General features: G+C 34.6%; 1 protein-coding gene across 2 annotated transcripts in view; it reads right to left on the reverse strand.

The window, feature by feature from the left end:
• The window catches only part of mideasb (mitotic deacetylase associated SANT domain protein b), a 109,174-nt gene that overhangs the window by 1,740 nt on the left and 82,917 nt on the right, over nt 1-24,517 (reverse strand). For both annotated transcript variants that reach the window (XM_061969188.1, XM_061969187.1), the window contains exons 9-12: nt 22,156-22,244; nt 5,804-5,944; nt 5,584-5,694; nt 1,133-1,335 (exon numbers count right to left, since the gene is read on the reverse strand). In XM_061969188.1, the coding sequence (XP_061825172.1) occupies nt 1,133-1,335; nt 5,584-5,694; nt 5,804-5,944; nt 22,156-22,244 (544 nt within the window). The remainder of the gene's footprint in view (nt 1-1,132; nt 1,336-5,583; nt 5,695-5,803; nt 5,945-22,155; nt 22,245-24,517) is intronic.

Genomic DNA, 24,517 nt, shown 5'->3' on the forward strand with positions numbered 1-24,517 from the left:
ATGTAGGAAAGGTTAACATGTGGAAAATGGTTAGCATGCTGGAAAATATTAAGTATGCGGTATAAAGTTAGCACGCTGGTAAAAGTTAACACATGGAAAAAAGTTAGCCTGCTAGAAAATGTAGCATTCTGAATAAAAGTTAGCAAGTAGAGAATATTTTACATGCGGGAAAAAGTTAGCATATTGGAAAAAGCATGTGGAAAATGGTTAGCATGCTGGAAAAAAATTAGTATGCGGTAAAAGTTAGCACGCTCTAAAAAGTAAACACATTGGCAAAAGTTAGCCCACTGGAAAATTTAGCATTCTGAAAAAAGTTAGCATGCAGGAAAAGTTAACATGTGGAAAATGGTTAGCATGCTGGAAAATATTTAGTATGCGGTATAAAGTTAGCACGCTGGTAAAAGTTAACACATGGAAAAAAGTTAGCCCGCTAGAAAATGTAGCATTCTGAATAAAAGTTAGCAAGTAGAGAATATTTAACATGTGGGAAAAAGTTAGCATATTGGAATAAGTAAACATGCTGAAAAAAGTTAGCATGTGGAAAATGGTTAGCATGCTGGAAAAAAAAATAGTATGCGGTAAAAGTTAGCACGCTCTAAAAAGTAAACACATTGGCAAAAGTTAGCCCACTGGAAAATTTAGCATTCTGAAAAAAGTTAGCATGCAGGAAAATATTTAGTATGCGGTATAAAGTTAGCACGCTGGTAAAAGTTAACACATGGAAAAAAGTTAGCCTGCTAGAAAATGTAGCATTCTGAATAAAAGTTAGCAAGTAGAGAATATTTAACATGTGGGAAAAAGTTAGCATATTGGAAAAAGTAAACATGCTGAAAAAAGTTAGCATGTGGAAAATGGTTAGCATGCTGGGAAAAAAATGAGTATGCGGTAAAAGTTAGCACGCTCTAAAAAGTAAACACATTGGCAAAAGTTAGCCCGCTGGAAAATTTAGCATTCTGAAAAAAGTTAGCATGCAGGAAAAGTTAACATGTGGAAAATGGTTCGCATGCTGGAAAATATTTAGTATGCGGTATAAAGTTAACACGCTGGAAAAAATTAGGAGGCGGGAATAAGTTAGCATGCTAAGTAAGGTAGCGTGTGAGGAAAGTTACTAAGATGTAAGTAGACGACTCACCTGCCACACTTCTTGCAGGGAAACTCTCCCTCGGGGCCGGCGGGGACTTTGCTGGCCGTGGGCGGGACCGTCCTGGCGCCGTCCTTGTGCTGCTTTTTGGGGGCGGGAGCGGGTGGACGAGGGGCGGAGCCCAAGCCAGGAGGCGGCGGCTTATCTCTCTCGATGATGTCATCCTGAGTTCTCATGATCAGGACAGTTGTGAGCTGCCATGAAATATGAAGTAAATGAGCACAGTTGCTATAGCGATAAATGTCCACTAGAGGGCAGCAGACACAATCAACATCTACACCAGCAAGTCAAGCAGAGTTCATAGAAACTAAACTGCTCATTTACACACTTTTTAACTACTTTTAATCATTTTAATAAGACTTTATTGAAAATATTAATCATTTCAATCATTCTCGCTGTTTCACAGTTTAATCCCAGGCAAAAAAAAGGGAGAGATATAATATCCAGGATGTTTACGTAACACAGCTTGGAATGTTATCAATGTGTTGAGAAAGGACGTTTGATAAATGATAAAATCCATTTCAAGTAAACAACAATTCCTGGAAATGTAGGGAAAATAGTCAATAAATCAAAAATGGTAGGACCAATTCCTGGATGTGATGAGTAATACTAAATATGTCTAAGATTGCACTTTATCCTGAATGTTTTCATGGCTGGCTGCAAAACAACTTCACTTTTAACTCAACTTTAACTTTCAACTAAAACTGTGCTTCTAACTAATTCACTTGGATTGCTTAACTTGAACCTCAAGCTCAAGTTAAGTAGTCAAAGTTTAGGTTAAGTAATCACAATTAAATGTAACTTTAAGTTAAGTAGTTAAAATGTAGGTAAATAGTTAAAGTTAACCGACCTAACCTAACCTAACGTATCTTAAGATAAACAAACCCTAACCTAAACTAACCAAAGCTAAGCTAACCTAACATAACATACTTAACCTAATATAATCCCTAATTTAACTTGACCTAGCGTTACCAAACAATAACCTAGCCTAACTTAACCAAACCCTAACCGAAGCTATTTTAGGCTAACCTACCCTAACTTAAGGTAACCTAAGCTAACCTACCATATCCTAAATTGACTTACCCTAACCCCTAACTTTAAGTTAAGTAGTTAAAATGTAGGTAAATAGTTCAAGTTAAACTTAACTTAATCGACCTAACCTAAGCTAAGTTTAACTTGAACTATTTACCTACATTTTAACTACTTAACTTAAAGTTAGGGGTTAGGGTAAGTCAAGTTAGGATAGGGTAGGTTAGCTTAGGTTACCTTAAGTTAGGGTAGGTTAGCCTAAGATAGCTTAGGTTAGGGTTTGGTTAAGTTAGGCTAGGTTATTGTTTGGTAAGGCTAGGTCAAGTTAAGTTAGGGATTATGTTAGGTTAGGTATGTTAGGTTAGGTTAGTTTAGCTTTGGTTAGTTTAGGTTAGGGTTTGTTTATCTTAAGATACGTTAGGTTAGGTTAAATTAAGTTAGCTTAGGTTAGGTCGATTAAGTTAACTTAATTTAACCTAACCTAACGTATCTTAAGATAAACAAACCCTAACCAAAGCTAAGCTAAGATAACCTAACATACCTAACCTAACATACCTAACCTAACATAATCCCTAACTTAACTTGACCTAGCCTTACCAAACAATAACCTAGCCTAACTTAACCAAACCCTAACCTAAGCTACAGTATCTTAGGCTAACCTACCCTAACTTAAGGTAACCTAAGCTAACCTACCCTATCCTAACCGGACTTACCCTAACCCCTAACTTTAAGTTAAGTAGTTAAAATGTAGGTAAATAGTTCAAGTTAAACTTAACTTAATCGACCTAACCTAAGCTAACTTAATTTAACCTAACCTAACGTATCTTAAGATAAACAAACCCTAACCTAAACTAACCAAAGCTAAGCTAACCTAACATACCTAACCTAACATAATCCCCAACCTAACTTGACCTAGCGTTGCCAAACAATAACCTAGCCTAACTTAACCAAACCCTAACCGAAGCTATTTTAGGCTAACCTACCCTAACTTAAGGTAACCTAAGCTAACCTACCCTATCCTAACTTGACTTACCCTAACCCCTAACTTTAAGTTAAGTAGTTAAAATGTAGGTAAATAGTTCAAGTTAAACTTAACTTAATCGACCTAACCTAAGCTAACTTAATTTAACCTAACCTAACGTATCTTAAGATAAACAAACCCTAACCTAAACTAACCAAAGCTAAGCTAACCTAACATACCTAACCTAACATAATCCCCAACCTAACTTGACCTAGCGTTGCCAAACAATAACCTAGCCTAACTTAACCAAACCCTAACCTAAGCTACAGTATCTTAGGCTAACCTACCCTAACTTAAGGTAACCTAAGCTAACCTACCCTATCCTAACTTGATTTCACCAAACCCTAACCTCTAACTTTAAGTTAAGTAGTTAAAATGTAGGTAAATAGTTCAAGTTACACTTAACTTAACCGACCTAACCTAAGCTAACTTAATTTAACCTAACCTAACTTATCTTAAGCTAAACAAACCCTAACCTAAACTAACCAAAGCTAAGATAATATAACCTAACCTAACATACCTAACTTAACATAATCCCTAACTTAACTTGACCTAGCCTTACCAAACAATAACCTAGCCTAACTTAACCAAACCCTAACCTAAGCTACAGTATCTTAGGCTAACCTACCCTAACTTAAGGTAACCTAAGCTAACCTACCCTATCCTAACTTGACTTCACCAAACCCTAACCTCTAACTTTAAGTTAAGTAGTTAAAATGTAGGTAAATAGTTCAAGTTAAACTTAACTTAACCGACCTAACCTAAGCTAACTTAATTTAACCTAACCTAACTTATCTTAAGCTAAACAAACCCTAACCTAAACTAACCAAAGCTAAGCTAACGTAACATACCTAACCTGACATAATCCCCAACCTAACTTGACCTAGCGTTGCCAAACAATAACCTAGCCTAACTTAACCAAACCCTAACCGAAGCTATTTTAGGCTAACCTACCCTAACTTAAGGTAACCTAAGCTAACCTACCCTATCCTAACTTGACTTCACCAAACCCTAACCTCTAACTTTAAGTTAAGTAGTTAAAATGTAGGTAAATAGTTCAAGTTACACTTAACTTAACCGACCTAACCTAAGCTAACTTAATTTAACCTAACCTAACTTATCTTAAGCTAAACAAACCCTAAACTAAACTAACCAAAGCTAAAATAATATAACCTAACCTAATATAATCCCTAATCTAACTTGACCTAGCAATGTCAAACAATAACCTAGCCTAACTTAACTAAACCCTAACCGAAGCTATCTTAGGCTAACCTACCCTAACTTAAGGTAACCTAAGCTAACCTACCTTATCCTAACTTGACTTAACCAAACCCTAACCTCAAGCTCAAGTTAAGTAGTGAAAGTTTAGGTTAAGTAGTTAAAGTTAGGTAGTTAAAGTAAAATGTAATTTTAATTTAATTAGTTAAAATGTAAGTAAAATAGTTCAAGTTAAACTTAACCTAACCTAAGCTAACTTAACCTAACCTAAACTAACCAAAGCTGAGCTAACCTAACATACCTAACCTTACTTGACATGTCGTAACCAAACAATACCCGAACCTAACTTAACCAAAACCTAACCGAAGCTATCTTAGGCTAACCTACCCTAACTTAAGGTAGCCTAAGCTAACCTACCCTATCCTAACCTGACTTAACCAAACCCTAACCTAAGCTATCTTTTGCTAACCTAACCTAACTTAAGGTACGCTAAGCTAACCTACCCTATCCTAACCTGACTTAACCAAACCCTAACCTTAAGCTCAAGTTAATTAAAGTAAAATGTAATTTTAATTTAAGTAGTTAAAATGTAAGTAAAATAGTTCAAGTTAAACTTAACCTAACCTAAGCTAACTTAACCTAACCTAAACTAACCAAAGCTGAGCTAACCTAACATACCTAACCTTACTTGACATGTCGTAACCAAACAATACCCGAACCTAACTTAACCAAAACCTAACCGAAGCTATCTTAGGCTAACCTACCCTAACTTAAGGTAGCCTAAGCTAACCTACCCTATCCTAACCTGACTTAACCAAACCCTAACCGAAGATAACTTATGCTAACTTAAGATAACCGATCCTAACCTAAACTTAAACTAACTTAACCAAACCTTAACCTAAATATAATTGAATTGAACCTAACCTAACCCACCCTACTCTAAACTAACCTAAGTTAAACTAACTTTCTAGTACTTTCTTCTGCAATGTGTAAGTAATACGCAAACACGCCCATCCATCCATTTTGTACTGCTTGTCCCTTTTTGTTGCGAGGCACAGGTACTAACCCCTGTTCCACCGTGCTGCCTTTGATTTGATATTGACAAGACGATGTCATTTGTCAAGTGATGTCATTTTGTCAAATCATGACATCATCAATCATCCTCGGCACTCACGTTCTCCACGGACGGCAGCAAGAGCCCGCCTCCGGGAGGGCCGACTTCCTGTTTCCTGTCAGCTGACTCTTCCTGCTTCCTGCTGTCCTCCTGCTGGTCACCGTGAGAGACCTGCAAGGACCAGGGTGGACTTTTAGAGACAACCACCACGTATCCCGCCCGCCATCTGACTCGGTGCTCAAACTTTTGTGTTCTACGTTTACATTTTGCACTGACTGACCTTGTGCTCCGTCGTCACGTCGGCGTGGATCTCCGACTTCACGGCCTCGCCGTAAAACGCCGTCCCGTTACGTCCCATCTTGACGTGCTTCTTGTGGGAGTAGTAGAACTCGACACACTGTGCCACCGTCTTGCTGCTCACCTGTCACAACACTACTAGTTAACACTAACCTAGTTAGTCTGCTGCTCACCTGTCACAACACTTCTAGTTAACACTAACCTAGTTATTTGCAACTGTCTGGAATGGACAAGAATTCATTAGATTAAGCTCACGGCGCAGTACGTTGAATGATGCGGACACGTTTGTTACCGGATACTTTCTAATACGCTTCTGCCTTGCAGACTTTGTATGTGTGAGTAACATGCAACTATCATTATTATTATAATTATTACATGCAAGCTGATATCAGACTGATCTCCGGTATCAATATCGTAGCAGGACACCACTGATAAATATGATTGCTTGTATCGGACCTTGTATCAGCCATTTTACATGCAAGTTCATACCACCCGAAATTTGATATTTTGCTGGTATCAAACTGATATTAACATCTAATTGGGACGCCACTAATAAATATGACAGCTGGTACCGAAGGTTGTATCGGACATTTCCGATACCTGATCTTTTGCTGGTATTGAACTAATATCCGATATCAATGTCGTATCTAAATATAATCTAATATAAATATGACTGCATATATTGTATATTTTACACGCAAGCTGATATCAGACTGATCTCCGATATCAATATCGTATCGGGACACCACTAATAAATATGATTGCTTGTATCGGACCTTGTATCGGCCATTTTACATGCAAGTTCATATCATCCGAAATTTGATATTTTGCTGGTATCGAACTGACATCTGATATTAACACCAATTTGGGACACCACTAATAAATATGACTGTTGGTACTGGAGGTTGTATCGGACATTTTACATGTATCGGACATTTTACATGTAAGTTCATATCATCTGAAATTTGATATTTTGCTGGTATCGGACTGATATCCGATATTAACATCAAAGTGGGACACTACTAATAAATATGATTGCTGGTACCGGAGGTTGTATCGGACATTTCCGATACCTGATCTTTTGCTGGTATTGAACTGATATCCGATATCAATGTCGTATCTAAATATAATCTAATATAAATATGACTGCTTATATTGTATATTTTACATGCAAGCTGATATCAGACTGATTTCCGATATCAATATCGTATCGGGACACCACTAATAAATATGATTGCTTGTATCGGACCTTGTATCGGCCATTTTACATGCAAGTTCACATCATCCGAAATTTGATATTTTGCTGGTATCGAACTCACATCTGATATTAACACCAATTTGGGACACCACTAATAAATATGACTGTTGGTACTGGAGGTTGTATCGGACATTTTACATGTATCGGACATTTTACATGTAAGTTCATATCATCTGAAATTTGATATTTTGCTGGTATCGGACTGATATCCGATATTAACATCTAAGTGGGACACTACTAATAAATATGATTGCTGGTACCGGAGGTTGTATCGGACATTTTACATGTATCGGACATTTTACATGTAAGTTCATATCATCCGAAATTTGATATTTTGCTGGTATCGAACTCACATCTGATATTAACACCAATTTGGGACACCACTAATAAATATGACTGTTGGTACTGGAGGTTGTATCGGACATTTTACATGTATCGGACATTTTACATGTAAGTTCATATCATCTGAAATTTGATATTTCGCTGGTATCGGACTGATATCCGATATTAACATCTAAGTGGGACACTACTAATAAATATGATTGCTGGTACCGGAGGTTGTATCGGACATTTTACATGTATCGGACATTTTACATGTAAATTCATATCATCTGAAATTTGATATTTTGCTGGTATCGAACTGATATCTGATATTAACATCTAATTGGGACGCCGCTAATAAATATGACTGCTGGTACCGAAGGTTGTATCGGACATTTCTGATACTTGATCTTTTGCTGGTATTGAATTGATATCCAATATCATTGTCGTATCTAAATATAATGTAATATAAATATGACAGCTTATATTGTATATTTTACATGCAAGCTGATATCAGACTGATTTCCGATATCAATATTGTATCGGGACACCACTAATAAATATGATTGCTTGTATCGGACATTGTATCGGCCATTTTACATGCACGTTCATATCATCCGAAATTTGATATTTTGCTGGTATCGAACTGACATCTGATATTAACACCAATTTGGGACACCACTAATAAATATGACTGTTGGTACTGGAGGTTGTATCGGACATTTTACATGCAAGTTCATATTATCCGAAATTTTATATTTTGCTGGTATCGGACTGATATCCGATATTAACATCTAAGTGGGACACTACTAATAAATATGATTGCTGGTACCGAAGGTTGTATCGGACATTTTACATGTATCGGACATTTTACATGTAAGTTCATATCATCTGAAATTTGATATTTTGCTGGTATCGGACTGATATCCGATATTAACATCTAAGTGGGACACAACTAATAAATATGATTGCTGGTACCGGAGGTTGTATCGGACATTTTACATGTATCGGACATTTTACATGTAAGTTCATATCATCTGAAATTTGATATTTTGCTGGTATCGGACTGATATCCGATATTAACATCTAAGTGGGACACTACTAATAAATATGATTGCTGGTACCGAAGGTTGTATCTGACATTTCACATGTAAGTTCATATCATCTGAAATTTGATATTTCGCTGGTATCGAACTGATATCTGCTGGTACCGAAGGTTGTATCGGACATTTCCGATACCTGATCTTTTGCTGGTATTGAACTAATATACAATATCAATGTCATATCTAAATATAATCTAATATAAATATGACTCCATATATTGTATATTTTACATGCAAGCTGATATCAGACTGATCTCCGATATCAATATCGTATCAGGACACCACTAATAAATATGATTGCTTGTATCGGACCTTGTATCGGCCATTTTACATGCAAGTTCGTACCATCCGAAATTTGATATTTTGCTGGTATCAAACTGATATCTGATATTAACATCTAATTGGGACGCCGCTAATAAATATGACTGTTGGTACTGGAGGTTGTATCGGACATTTTACATGTAAGTTCATATCATCTGAAATTTTATATTTTGCTGGTATCGGACTGATATCCGATATTAACATCTAAGTGGGACACTACTAATAAATATGACTGTTGGTACTGGAGGTTGTATCGGACATTTCACATGTAAGTTCATATCATCTGAAATTTGATATTTTGCTGGTATCGGACTGATATCCGATATTAACATCTAAGTGGGACACCACTAATAAATATGATTGCTTGTATCGGACCCTGTATCGGCCATTTAACATGCAAGTTCATATCATCCGAAATTTGATATTTTGCTGGTATCGAACTCACATCTGATATTAACACCAATTTGGGACACCACTAATAAATATGACTGTTGGTACTGGAGGTTGTATCGGACATTTCACATGTAAGTTCATATCATCTGAAATGTGATATTTTACTGGTATCGAACTGATATCCGATATTAACATCTAAGTGGGACACTACTAATAAATATGATTGCTGGTACCGGAGGTTGTATCGGACATTTCCGATACCTGATCTTTTGCTGGTATTGAACTAATATCCGATATCAATGTCGTATCTAAATATAATCTAATATAAATATGACTGCATATATTGTATATTTTACATGCAAGCTGATATCAGACTGATCTCTGATATCAATATCGTATCGGGACACCACTAATAAATATGATTGCTTGTATCGGACCTTGTATCGGACATTTTACGTGCACGTTCATATCATCCGAAATTTGATATTTTGCTGATATCGAACTGACATCTGATATTAACACCAATGTGGGACACCACTAATAAATATGACTGTTGGTACTGGAGGTTGTATCGGACATTTTACATGTATCGGACATTTTACATGTAAGTTCATATCATCTGAAATTTGATATTTTGCTGGTATCGGACTGATATCCGATATTAACATCTAAGTGGGACACTACTAATAAATATGATTGCTGGTACCGGAGGTTGTATCGGACATTTTACATGTATCGGACATTTTACATGTAAGTTCATATCATCCGAAATTTGATATTTTGCTGGTATCGAACTCACATCTGATATTAACACCAATTTGGGACACCACTAATAAATATGACTGTTGGTACTGGAGGTTGTATCGGACATTTTACATGTATCGGACATTTTACATGTAAGTTCATATCATCTGAAATTTGATATTTTGCTGGTATCGGACTGATATCCGATATTAACATCTAAGTGGGACACTACTAGTAAATATGATTGCTGGTACTGGAGGTTGTATCGGACATTTTACATGTATCGGACATTTTACATGTAAGTTCATATCATCCGAAATTTGATATTTTGCTGGTATCGAACTCACATCTGATATTAACACCAATTTGGGACACCACTAATAAATATGATTGCTGGTACCGGAGGTTGTATCGGACATTTTACATGTATCGGACATTTTACATGTAAGTTCATATCATCTGAAATTTGATATTTTGCTGGTATCGAACTGATATCCGATATTAACATCTAAGTGGGACACTACTAATAAATATGATTGCTGGTACCGAAGGTTGTATCGGACATTTCACATGTAAATTCATATCATCTGAAATTTGATATTTCGCTGGTATCGAACTGATATCTGATATTAACATCTAATTGGGACGCCGCTAATAAATATGACTGCTGGTACCGAAGGTTGTATCGGACATTTCCGATACCTGATCTTTTGCTGGTATTGAACTGATATCCGATATCGATGTCGTATCTAAATATAATCTAATATAAATATGACTGCTTATATTGTATATTTTACATGCAAGCTGATATCAGACTGATCTCCGATATCAATATCGTATCGGGACACCACTAATAAATATAATTGCTTGTATCAGACCTTGTATCGGCCATTTTACATGCACGTTAATATCATCCGAAATTTGATATTTTGCTGGTATCGAACTGACATCTGATATTAACACCAATTTGGGACACCACTAATAAATATGACTGTTGGTACTGGAGGTTGTATCGGACATTTCACATGTAAGTTCATATCATCTGAAATTTGATATTTTGCTGGTATCGGACTGATATCCGATATTAACATCTAAGTGGGACACCACTAATAAATATGATTGCTTGTATCGGACCCTGTAACGGCCATTTTACATGCAAGTTCATATCATCCGAAATTTTATATTTTGCTGGTATCGAACTGACATCTGATATTAACACCAATTTGGGACACCACTAATAAATATGACTGTTGGTACTGGAGGTTGTATCGGACATTTCACATGTAAGTTCATATCATCTGAAATTTGATATTTTGCTGGTATCGGACTGATATCAGATTTTAACATCAAAGTGGGACACTACTAATAAATATGATTGCTGGTACCGGAGGTTGTATCGGACATTTCCGATACCTGATCTTTTGCTGGTATTGAACTGATATCCGATATCAATGTCGTATCTAAATATAATCTAATAAATATGACTGCTTATATTGTATATTTTACATGCAAGCTGATATCAGACTGATCTCCGATATCAATATCGTATCGGGACACCACTAATAAATTTGATTGCTTGTATCGGACCTTTTATTCGGCCATTTTACATGCAAGTTCATATCATCCGAAATTTGATATTTTGCTGGTATCGGACTGACATCTGATATTAACACCAATTTGGGACACCTCTAATAAATATGACTGTTGGTACTGGAGGTTGTATCGGACATTTTACATGTAAGTTCATATCATCTGAAATTTGATATTTTGCTGGTATCGGACTGATATCCGATATTAACATCTAAGTGGGACACTACTAATAAATATGATTGCTGGTACCGGAGGTTGTATCAGACATTTTACATGTATCGAACATTTTACATGTAAGTTCATATCATCTGAAATTTGATATTTTGCTGGTATCGGACTGATATCCGATATTAACATCTAAGTGGGACACTACTAATAAATATGATTGCTGGTACCGGAGGTTGTATCGGACATTTTACATGTATCGGACATTTTACATGTAAATTCATATCATCTGAAATTTGATATTTTGCTTGTATCGGACTGATATCCGATATTAACATCTAAGTGGGACACTACTAATAAATATGATTGCTGGTACCGGAGGTTGTATCGGACATTTTACATGTAAGTTCATATCATCTGAAATTTGATATTTTGCTGGTATCGGACTGATATCCGATATTAACATCTAAGTGGGACACTACTAATAAATATGATTGCTGGTACCGGAGGTTGTATCGGACATTTTACATGTATCGGACATTTTACATGTAAGTTCATATCATCTGAAATTTGATATTTTGCTTGTATCGGACTGATATCCGATATTAACATCTAAGTGGGACACTACTAATAAATATGATTGCTGGTACCGGATGTTGTATCGGACATTTCCGATACCTGATCTTTTGCTGGTATTGAACCGATATCCGATATCAATGTCGTATCTAAATATAATCTAATATAAATATGACTGCATATATTGTATATTTTACATGCAAGCTGATATCAGACTTATCTCCGATATCAATATCGTATCGGGACACCACTAATAAATATGATTGCTTATATCGGACCTTGTATCGGCCATTTTACATGCAAGTTCATATCATCCGAAATTTGATATTTTGCTGGTGTCGAACTCACATCTGATATTAACACCAATTTGGGACACCACTAATAAATATGACTGTTGGTACTGGAGGTTGTATCGGACATTTTACATGTAAATTCATATCATCTGAAATTTGATATTTTGCTGGTATCGGACTGATATCCGATATTAACATCTAAGTGGGACACTACTAATAAATATGATTGCTGGTACCGAAGGTTGTATCGGACATTTCCGATACCTGATCTTTTGCTGGTATTGAACTAAAATACGATATCAATGTCATATCTAAATATAATCTAATATAAATATGACTGCATATATTGTATATTTTACATGCAAGCTGATATCAGACTGATCTCCGATATCAATATCGTATCGGGACACCACTAATAAATATGATTGCTTGTATCGGACCTTGTATCGGCCATTTTACATGCACGTTCATATCATCCGAAATTTGATATTTTGCTGGTATCGAACTGACATCTGATATTAACACCAATTTGGGACACCACTAATAAATATGACTGTTGGTACTGGAGGTTGTATCGGACATTTTACATGTATCGGACATTTTACATGTAAGTTCATATCATCCGAAATTTGATATTTTGCTGGTATCGAACTGACATCTGATATTAACACCAATTTGGGGCACCACTAATAAATATGACTGTTGGTACTGGAGGTTGTATCAGACATTTTACATGTAAGTTCATATCATCTGAAATTTGATATTTTGCTGGTATCGAACTGATATCTGATATTAACATCTAAGTGGGACGGCGCTAATAAATATGACTGCTGGTACCGAAGGTTGTATCGGACATTTCCGATACCTGATCTTTTGCTGGTATTGAACTAATATCCGATATCAATGTCGTATCTAAATATAATCTAATATAAATATGACTGCTTATATTGTATATTTTACATGCAAGCTGATATCAGACTGATCTCCAATATCAATATCGTATCGGGACACCACTAATAAATATGATTGCTTGTATCGGACCTTGTATCGGCCATTTTACATGCACTTTCATATCATCCGAAATTTGATATTTTGCTAGTATCGAACTGACATCTGATATTAACACCAATTTGGGACACCACTAATAAATATGACTGTTGGTACTGGAGGTTGTATCGGACATTTTACATGCAAGTTCATATCATCTGAAATTTGATATTTTGCTGGTATCGGACTGATATCCGATATTAACATCTAAGTGGGACACTACTAATAAATATGATTGCTGGTACCGGAGATTGTATCGGACATTTTACATGTATCGGACATTTTACATGTAAGTTCATATCATCTGAAATTTGATATTTTGCTTGTATCGGACTGATATCCGATATTAACATCTAAGTGGGACACTACTAATAAATATGATTGCTGATACCGGAGGCTGTATCGGACATTTTACATGTATCGGACATTTTACATGTAAGTTCATATCATCTGAAATTTGATATTTTGCTGGTATCGGACTGATATCCGATATTAACATCTAAGTGGGACACTACTAATAAATATGATTGCTGGTACCAGAGGTTGTATCGGACATTTCCGATACCTGATCTTTTGCTGGTATTGAACTAATATCCGATATCAATGTCGTATCTAAATATAATCTAATATAAATATGACTGCTTATATTGTATATTTTACATGCAAGCTGATATCAGACTGATCTCCGGTATCAATATCGTAGCAGGACAATACTAATAAATATGATTGCTTGTATCGGACCTTGTATCAGCCATTTTACATGCAAGTTCATACCATCCGAAATTTGATATTTTGCTGGTATCGAACGGATATCTGATATTAACACCAATTTGGGGCACCACTAATAAATATGATTGCTGGTACTGGAGGTTGTATCGGACATTTTACATGTAACGGACATTTTACATGTAAGTTCATATCATCTGAAATTTGATATTTTGCTGGTATCGAACTGATATCTGATATTAACATCTAATTGGGACGCCGCTAATAAATATGCCTGCTGGTACTGAAGGTTGTATCGGACATTTCCGATACCCGATCTTTTGTTGGTATTGAAATAATATCCGATATCAATGTCGTATCTAAATATAATCTAATATAAATATGACTGCATATATTGTATATTTTACATGCAAGCTGATATCAGACTGATCTCCGATATCAATATCGTATCGGGACACCACTAAAAAATATGATTGCTTGTATCGGACCTTGTATCGGCCATTTTACATGCAAGTTCATATCATCCGAAATTTGATATTTTGCTGGTATCGAACTGACATCTGATATTAACACCAATTTGGGACACCACTAATAAATATGACTGTTGGTACTGGAGGTTGTATCGGACATTTTACATGTAAGTTCATATCATCTGAAATTTGATATTTCGCTGGTATCGGACTGATATCCGATATTAACATCTAAGTGGGACACTACTAATAAATATGATTGCTGGTACCGGAGGTTGTATCGGACATTTTACATGTATCGGACATTTTACATGTAAGTTCATATCATCTGAAATTTTATATTTTGCTGGTATCGGACTGATAGCCGATATTAACATCTAAGTGGGACACTACTAATAAATATGATTGCTGGTACCGGAGGTTGTATCGGACATTTCCGATACCTGATATTTTGCTGGTATTGAACTGATATCCGATATCAATGTCGTATCTAAATATAATCTAATATAAATATGACTGCATATATTGTATATTTTACATGCAAGCTGATATCAGACTGATCTCCGATATCAATATCGTATCGGGACACCACTAATAAATATGATTGCTTGTATCGGACCTTGTATCGGCCATTTTACATGCAAGTTCATATCATCCAACATTTGATATTTTGCTGGTATCAAACTAATATCTGATATTAACACCAATTTGGGACACCACTAATAAATATGACTGTTGGTACTGGAGGTTGTATCGGACATTTTACATGTATCGGACATTTTACATGTAAGTTCATATCATCTGAAATTTGATATTTTGCTGGTATCGGACTGATATCCGATATTAACATCTAAGTGGGACACTACTAATAAATATGATTGCTGGTACCGGAGGTTGTATCGGACATTTCCGATACCTGATCTTTTGCTGGTATTGAACTAATATCCGATATCAATGTCGTATCTAAATATAATCTAATATAAATATGACTGCTTATATTGTATATTTTACATGCAAGCTGATATCAGACTGATCTCCGGTATCAATATCGTAGCAGGACAATACTAATAAATATGATTGCTTGTATCGGACCTTGTATCAGCCATTTTACATGCAAGTTCATACCATCCGAAATTTGATATTTTGCTGGTATCGAACGGATATCTGATATTAACACCAATTTGGGGCACCACTAATAAATATGATTGCTGGTACTGGAGGTTGTATCGGACATTTTACATGTATCGGACATTTTACATGTAAGTTCATATCATCTGAAATTTGATATTTTGCTGGTATCGAACTGATATCTGATATTAACATCTAATTGGGACGCCGCTAATAAATATGCCTGCTGGTACTGAAGGTTGTATCGGACATTTCCGATACCCGATCTTTTGCTGGTATTGAAATAATATCCGATATCAATGTCGTATCTAAATATAATCTAATATAAATATGACTGCATATATTGTATATCTTACATGCAAGCTGATATCAGACTGATCTCCGATATCAATATCGTATCGGGACACCACTAAAAAATATGATTGCTTGTATCGGACCTTGTATCGGCCATTTTACATGCAAGTTCATATCATCCGAAATTTGATATTTTGCTGGTATCGAACTGACATCTGATATTAACACCAATTTGGGACACCACTAATAAATATGACTGTTGGTACTGGAGGTTGTATCGGACATTTTACATGTAAGTTCATATCATCTGAAATTTGATATTTTGCTGGTATCGGACTGATATCCGATATTAACATCTAAGTGGGACACTACTAATAAATATGATTGCTTGTATCGGACCCTGTATCGGCCATTTTACATGCAAGTTCATATCATCCGAAATTTGATATTTTGCTGGTATCGAACTCACATCTGATATTAACACCAATTTGGGACACCACTAATAAATATGACTGTTGGTACTGGAGGTTGTATCGGACATTTCACATGTAAGTTCATATCATCTGAAATTTGATATTTTGCTGGTATCGGACTGATATCCGATATTACCATCTAAGTGGTACACTACTAATAAATATGATTGCTGGTACCGAAGGTTGTATCGGACATTTCCGATACCTGATCTTTTGTTGGTATTGAACTGATATCCGATATCAATGTCGTATCTAAATATAATCTAATATAAATATGACTGCTTATATTGTATATTTTACATGCAAGCTGATATCAGACTGATTTCCGATATCAATATCGTATCAGGACACCACTAATAAATATGATTACTTGTATCGGACCTTGTATCGGCCATTTTACATGCAAGTTCATATCATCTGAAATTTGATATTTTGCTGGTATCGAACTCACATCTGATATTAACACCAATTTGGGACACCACTAATAAATATGACTGTTGGTACCGAAGGTTGTATCGGACATTTTACATGTATCGGACATTTTACATGTAAGTTCATATCATCTGAAATGTGATATTTTGCTGGTATCGGACTGATATCCGATATTAACATCTAAGTGGGACACTACTAATAAATATGATTGCTGGTACCAGAGGTTGTATCGGACATTTTACATGTATCGGACATTTTACATGTAAGTTCATATCATCTGAAATTTGATATTTTGCTGGTATCGGACTGATATTCGATATTAACATCTAAGTGGGACACTACTAATAAATATGATTGCTGGTACCGGAGGTTGTATCGGACATTTTACATGTATCGGACATTTTACATGTAAATTCATATCATCTGAAATTTGATATTTTGCTGGTATCGGACTGATATCCGATATTAACATCTAAGTGGGACACTACTAATAAATATGATTGCTGGTACCGGAGGTTGTATCGGACATTTCCGATACCTGATCTTTTGCTGGTATTGAACTGATATCCGATATCAATGTCGTATCTAAATATAATCTAATATAAATATGACTGCTTATATTGTATATTTTACATGCAAGCTGATATCAGACTGATCTCCGATATCAATATCGTATCGGGACACCACTAATAAATATAATTGCTTGTATCGGAGCTTATATCGGCCATTTTACATACAATTTGATATCATCCAACATTTGATATTTTGCTGGTATCGAACTAATATCTGATATTAACACCAATTTGGGGCACCACTAATAAATATGACTGTTGGTACTGGAGGTTGTATCGGACATTTTACATGTATCGGACATTTTACATGTAAGTTCATATCATCTGAAATGTGATATTTTGCTGGTATCGGACTGATATCCGATATTAACATCTAAGTGGGACACTACTAATAAATATGATTGCTGGTACCGAAGGTTGTATCGGACATTTTACATGTATCGGACATTTTACATGTAAGTTCATATCATCTGAAATTTGATATTTTGCTGGTATCGGACTGATATCCGATATTAACATCTAAGTGGGACACTACTAATAAATATGATTGCTGGTACCGAAGGTTGTATCGGACATTTTACATGTATCGGACATTTTACATGTAAGTTCATATCATCTGAAAGTTGATATTTTGCTGGTATCGGACTGATATCCGATATTAACATCCAAGTGGGACACTACTAATAAATATGATTGCTGGTACCGGAGGTTGTATCGGACATTTCACATGTAAGTTCATATCATCTGAAATTTGATATTTTACTGGTATCGGACTGATATCCGATATTAACATCTAAGTGGGACACTACTAATAAACATGATTGCTTGTATCGGACCCTGTATCGGCCATTTTACATGCAAGTTCATATCATCCGAAATTTGATATTTTGCTGGTATCGAACTCACATCTGATATTAACACCAATTTGGGACACCACTAATAAATATGACTGTTGGTACTGGAGGTTGTATCGGACATTTCACATGTAAGTTCATATCATCTGAAATTTGATATTTTACTGGTATCGGACTGATATCCGATATTAACATCTAAGTGGGACACTACTAATAAATATGACTGCTGGTACCGAAGGTTGTATCGGACATTTCCGATACCTGATCTTTTGCTGGTATTGAACTGATATCCGATATCAATGTCAAATCTAAATATAATCTAATATAAATATGACTGCTTATATTGTATATTTTACATGCAAGCTGATATCAGACTGATCTCCGATATCAATATCGTATCGGGACACCACTAATAAATATGATTGCTTGTATCGGACCTTGTATCGGCCATTTTACATGCAAGTTCATATCATCCGAAATTTGATATTTTGCTGGTATCGAACTGACATCTGATATTAACACCAATTTGGGACACCACTAATAAATATGACTGTTGGTACTGGAGGTTGTATCGGACATTTTACATGTATCGGACATTTTACATGTAAGTTAATATCATCTGAAATTTGATATTTTGCTGGTATCGAACTCACATCTGATATTAACACCAATTTGGGGCACCACTAATAAATATGACTGTCGGTACTGGAGGTTGTATCGGACATTTTACATGCAAGTTCATATTATCTGAAATTTGATATTTTGCTGGTATCGAACGGATATCCGATATTAACATCTAAGTTGGAAACTACTAATAAATATGATTGCTTGTATCGGACATTTCTGATACTTGATCTTTTGCTGGTATTGAACTGATATCCAATATCAATGTCGTATCTGGACACCACTAATAAATATGACTGCTTATATTGTGTATTTTACAAACCCCGTTTCCATATGAGTTGGGAAATTGTGTTAGATGTAAATATAAACTTAATACAATGATTTGCAAATCCTTTTCAACCCATATTCAGTTGAATATGCTACAAAGACAACATATTTCATGTTCAAACTCAAACTTTTCTCTTTTTTTTTTTAAATAATCATTAACTTTAGAATTTGATGCCAGCAACACATGACAAAGAAGTTGGGAAAGGTGGCAATAAATACTGATAAAGTTGAGGAATGCTCATCAAACACTTATTTGGAACATCCCACAGGTGAACAGGCAAATTGGGAACAGGTGGGTGCCATGATTGGGTATAAAAACAGCTTCCCAAAAAATGCTCAGTCTTTCACAAGAAAGGATGGGGCGAGGTACACCCCTTTGTCCACAACTGCGTGAGCAAATAGTCGAACAGTTTAAGAACAACGTTTCTCAAAGTGCAATTGCAAGGAATTTAGGGATTTCAACATCTACGGTCCATAATATCATCAAAAGGTTCAGAGAATCTGGAGAAATCACTCCACATAAGCGGAGTGATCCCTCAGACGGCACTGTATCAAAAACCGACATCAATCTCTAAAGGATATCACCACATGGGCTCAGGAACACTTCAGAAAACCACTGTCACTAAATACAGCTCGTCGCCACATCTGTAAGTGCAAGTTAAAGCTCTACTATGCAAAGTGAAAGCCATTTATCAACAACACCCAGAAACGCCGCCGCCTTCTCTGGGCCCGAGATCATCTAAGATGGACTCATGCAAAGTAGAAAAGTGTTCTGTGGTCTGACGAGTCCACATTTCAAATTGTTTTTGGAAATATTCGACATCGTGTCATCCGGACCAAAGGGGAAGCGAACCATCCAGACTGTTATCGACGCAAAGTGTAAAAGGCAGCATGTGTGATGGTATGGGGGTGCATTAGTGCCCAAGGCATGGGTAACTTACACATCTGTGAAGGCACCATTAATGCTGAAAGGTACATACAGGTTTTGGAACAACATATGCTGCCATCTAAGCGCCGTCTTTTTCATGGACGCCCCTGCTTATTTCAGCAAGACAATGCCAAGCCACATTCAGCACGTGTTACAACAGCGTGGCTTGGTAAAAAAAAGAGTGCGGGTACTTTCCTGGTCCGCCCGCAGTCCAGACCTGTCTCCCATCGAAAATGTGTGGCGCATTATGAAGCGTAAAATACGACAGCGGAGACCCCGGACTGTTGAACGACTGAAGCTCTACATAAAACAAGAATGGGAAATAATTCCACTTTCAAAGCTTCAACAATTAGTTTCCTGAGTTCCCAGTCGTTTATTGAGTGTTGTTAAAAGAAAAGGTGATGTAACACAGTGGTGAACATGCCCTTTCCCAACTACTTTGGCGCAAGTTGCAGCCATGAAATTCTAATTGCAAAAAAAAATAAATAAAGTTTATGAGTTTGAACATCAAATATGTTGTCTTTGTAGTGTATTCAATTGAATATGGGTTGAAAAGGATTTGCAAATCATTGTATTCCGTTTATATTTACATCTAACACAATTTCCCAACTCATATGGAAACGGGGTTTGTACATGCAAGCTGATATCAGACTGATCTCCGATATTGACATCTAAGTGGGACACCATTAATAAATATGATTGCTTGTACCGGAGGTTGTATCGGACATTTCTGATACTTGATCTTTTGCTGGTATTGAACTGATATCCAATATCATTGTCGTATCGGGACGCCACTAACAAATATGACTGCTTATATTGTACTTTTTATACACAATTTTTTAAATAAAATGCTTTTTTATACATTGAATTTTTTACATTCTTCTGCACTGACTTTTTATGCACAAAATGTTTATAAAACGATTTTTATACATTTTTATTTTTTACACTGAATTTTTATACAAAGATTTTTTTAACACATTGATTTTTTTATACATTTAATTCTTCTGCACTGAATTTTTATACACAAAATTTTTGTAAAATTTTTTTATACATTTTTATTTTTTACACTGAATTTTTGTACAAAGATTTTTTTAACATTGATTTTTTCACATTTAATTTTTCTGTACTGACTTTTTATACACTAATTTTTTATAAATGTATTATTTATACATTTTATTTTTTTACAGTTAAAATTTTTTACACTGAATTTTTAAACAAATAATTTTTTCAACACATTGATTTTTTATACATTTAATTGTTCTACACTGACTTTTATACACTAAATTGTTATAATAATTTAATGTAAAAAAAATTCAGTTACATAAATCCAGCGTCCAAAAAAACAAGCTTTGGTTAAAAAAAAAGAGAGAAATGAAGCTCCATAAAAAAGGAGTATAATGTGATGTTACCTGAGTAGACTGATCTCCGATATCAATATCGCATATGGACAACACTAATCAGTACGACTGTTAGTATCGGCGCTTACATCGAACATTTTACAAGCAAACTGATATCATCCGATACTTGATCTTTTGCAGTTATCGGACCGATATCGATATTAAGACGGGATGAAAACATGACTGCTGGCGTGGGACACGGTGTAAGACACTTGATATCAATATGGCTGGACTTGACTTGTATCGCTGTGGCGTTTTTAAAAGGTCAGATGTTATGATGTCACTTCCTGTTTGCTCACCAGCTTCTGCACCATGAAGAAGTCCTTCTTGTGGCCGCTGATGCCTTTGTTGAAGTGACGTCTCTCTGCTGCCGACCAGCTGTCTGAACCTGACATGTTGTTGTTTAAACACACAACAACAACAACAACAACAACAACAACAAGAAAGAAGGAATGTTAGTAGCAGACATGTTCATCAACCTTACAAAACACACTCCATGACCATGACAATAAACAATGGCTGTGCTGTCTCCTGCTAGTGTGGGGGATTAAATAAGACTTTTCTTCTCAGACCTCACAGTCCTTCTTCTCTCTCTCTGGTGCAGCTGCCATCGCTCACTGGCACCTTCATGGCAGCTAAACAATCCACTCATTCACACGAACACCATTACTTCTCTGGCTTTGAAGCTACTGTTGCTAATCTAGCATGATGTTAAACTGTAATGTTAGCATGTCGCTCACATAGCTATGCTAGTGTTGTTAACCTAGCATGAATGTTAGCATGTAGCTCACATACACTCTCCCTGACCACCTGAGGGCACCACAGACTGTGGATGCTTTTAAAAAATGCTTAAAAACCTTTCTTTTTTTAAAATACTTTTTTTTTTAGATATATGCATACTTGTTTTAGCTATTTGGCTGTTCTAGTTTTTATTTTTATTTATTTATTTATTTTATTTTATTGTATTTTTTTTAATACACTGTAGCACTTTGAGGTTGTTTACTCAATGTAAAGTGCTTTTTACAAATAAAATATATTATTATTATTATAGCTATGCTAGTGATGTTAACCTAGCGTGAATGTTAGCATGTAGCTCACATAGCTATGCTAAAGTTACTAACCTAGTATGATGTTACAATCAATCAATCAATGTTTATTTATATAGCCCTAAATCACAAGTGTCTCAAAGGGCTGCACAAGCCACAACAACATCCTCGGTTCAGATCCCACACTGTAAAGTTAAAATGTTTGTACAAGTATGTTTTTAACACATTGATGTTTTATACATTTAAGTTTTCTGCACTGACTTTTTATACACATTTTTTTTTAATAAAATGCTTTTTTATACATTGAAATTTTTACACTGACATTTTTTACATAGAATTTTTTATACAAAGCTCTTTTTAACACATTGATTTTTTATACATTTAATTTTTCTGCACTGACTTTTTATACACATTTTTTTTTAAATAAAATGCTTTTTTATACATTGAATTTTTTACACTGACATTTTTTACACTGAATTTTTATACAAAGATTTTTTAACACATTGATTTTTTATACATTTAATTCTTCTGCACTGACTTTTTATACACTAAATTTTTATAAAACGATTTTTATACATTTTTATTTTTTACACTGACATTTTTTACACTGAATTTTTATACAAAGATTTTTTAACACATTGATTTTTTATACATAAAATTTTTCTGCACTGACTTTTTATACACAACATTTTTATAAAATTATTATTTATACATTTTATTTTTTACACTGACATTTCTTACACTGATTTTTTATACAAATATATTTTTTAACACATTTATTTTTTATACATTACATTTTTCTGCACTGACTTTTTATACACAAATTTATTATAACATTTATTTTTTACACTGAATTTTTATACAAATATTTTTTTAACACATTGATTTTTTATACATTTAATTTTTCTGCACTGACTTTTTATACACAATTTTTTAAATAAAATGCTTTTTTATACATTGAATTTTTTACATTCTTCTGCACTGACTTTTTATGCACAACATTTTTATAAAACGATTTTTATACATTTTTATTTTTTACACTGAATTTTTATACAAAGATTTTTTTAACATATTGATTTTTTTATACATTTAATTCTTCTGCACTGAATTTTTATACACAAAATTTTTGTAAAATTATTTTTATACATTTTTATTTTTTACACTGACATTTTTTACACTGAATTTTTGTACAAAGATTTTTTTAACACATTGATTTTTTATACATTAAATTTTTCTGCACAGACTTTTTATACACACATTTTTTATAAAACTATTTTTATGCATTTTATTTTGTACACTTACATTTTTTACACTGAATTTTTGTACAAAGATTTTTTTTAACACATTGATTTTTTTATACACAAAATTTTTCTGCACTGACTTTTTATACACAACATTTTTATAAAATTATTATTTATACATTTTATTTTTTACACTGACATTTCTTACACTGATTTTTTTATACAAATATATTTTTTTACACATTGATTTTTTATACATTACATTTTTCTGCACTGACTTTTTATACACAAATTTATTATAACATTAGTTTTTTTACACTGATATTTTTTACAAATATTTTTTTAACACATTGATTTTTTATACATTTCATTTT

This window comes from Nerophis lumbriciformis, linkage group LG08 (assembly GCF_033978685.3).
Source record: "Nerophis lumbriciformis linkage group LG08, RoL_Nlum_v2.1, whole genome shotgun sequence".
NCBI lineage: Eukaryota > Metazoa > Chordata > Actinopteri > Syngnathiformes > Syngnathidae > Nerophis > Nerophis lumbriciformis.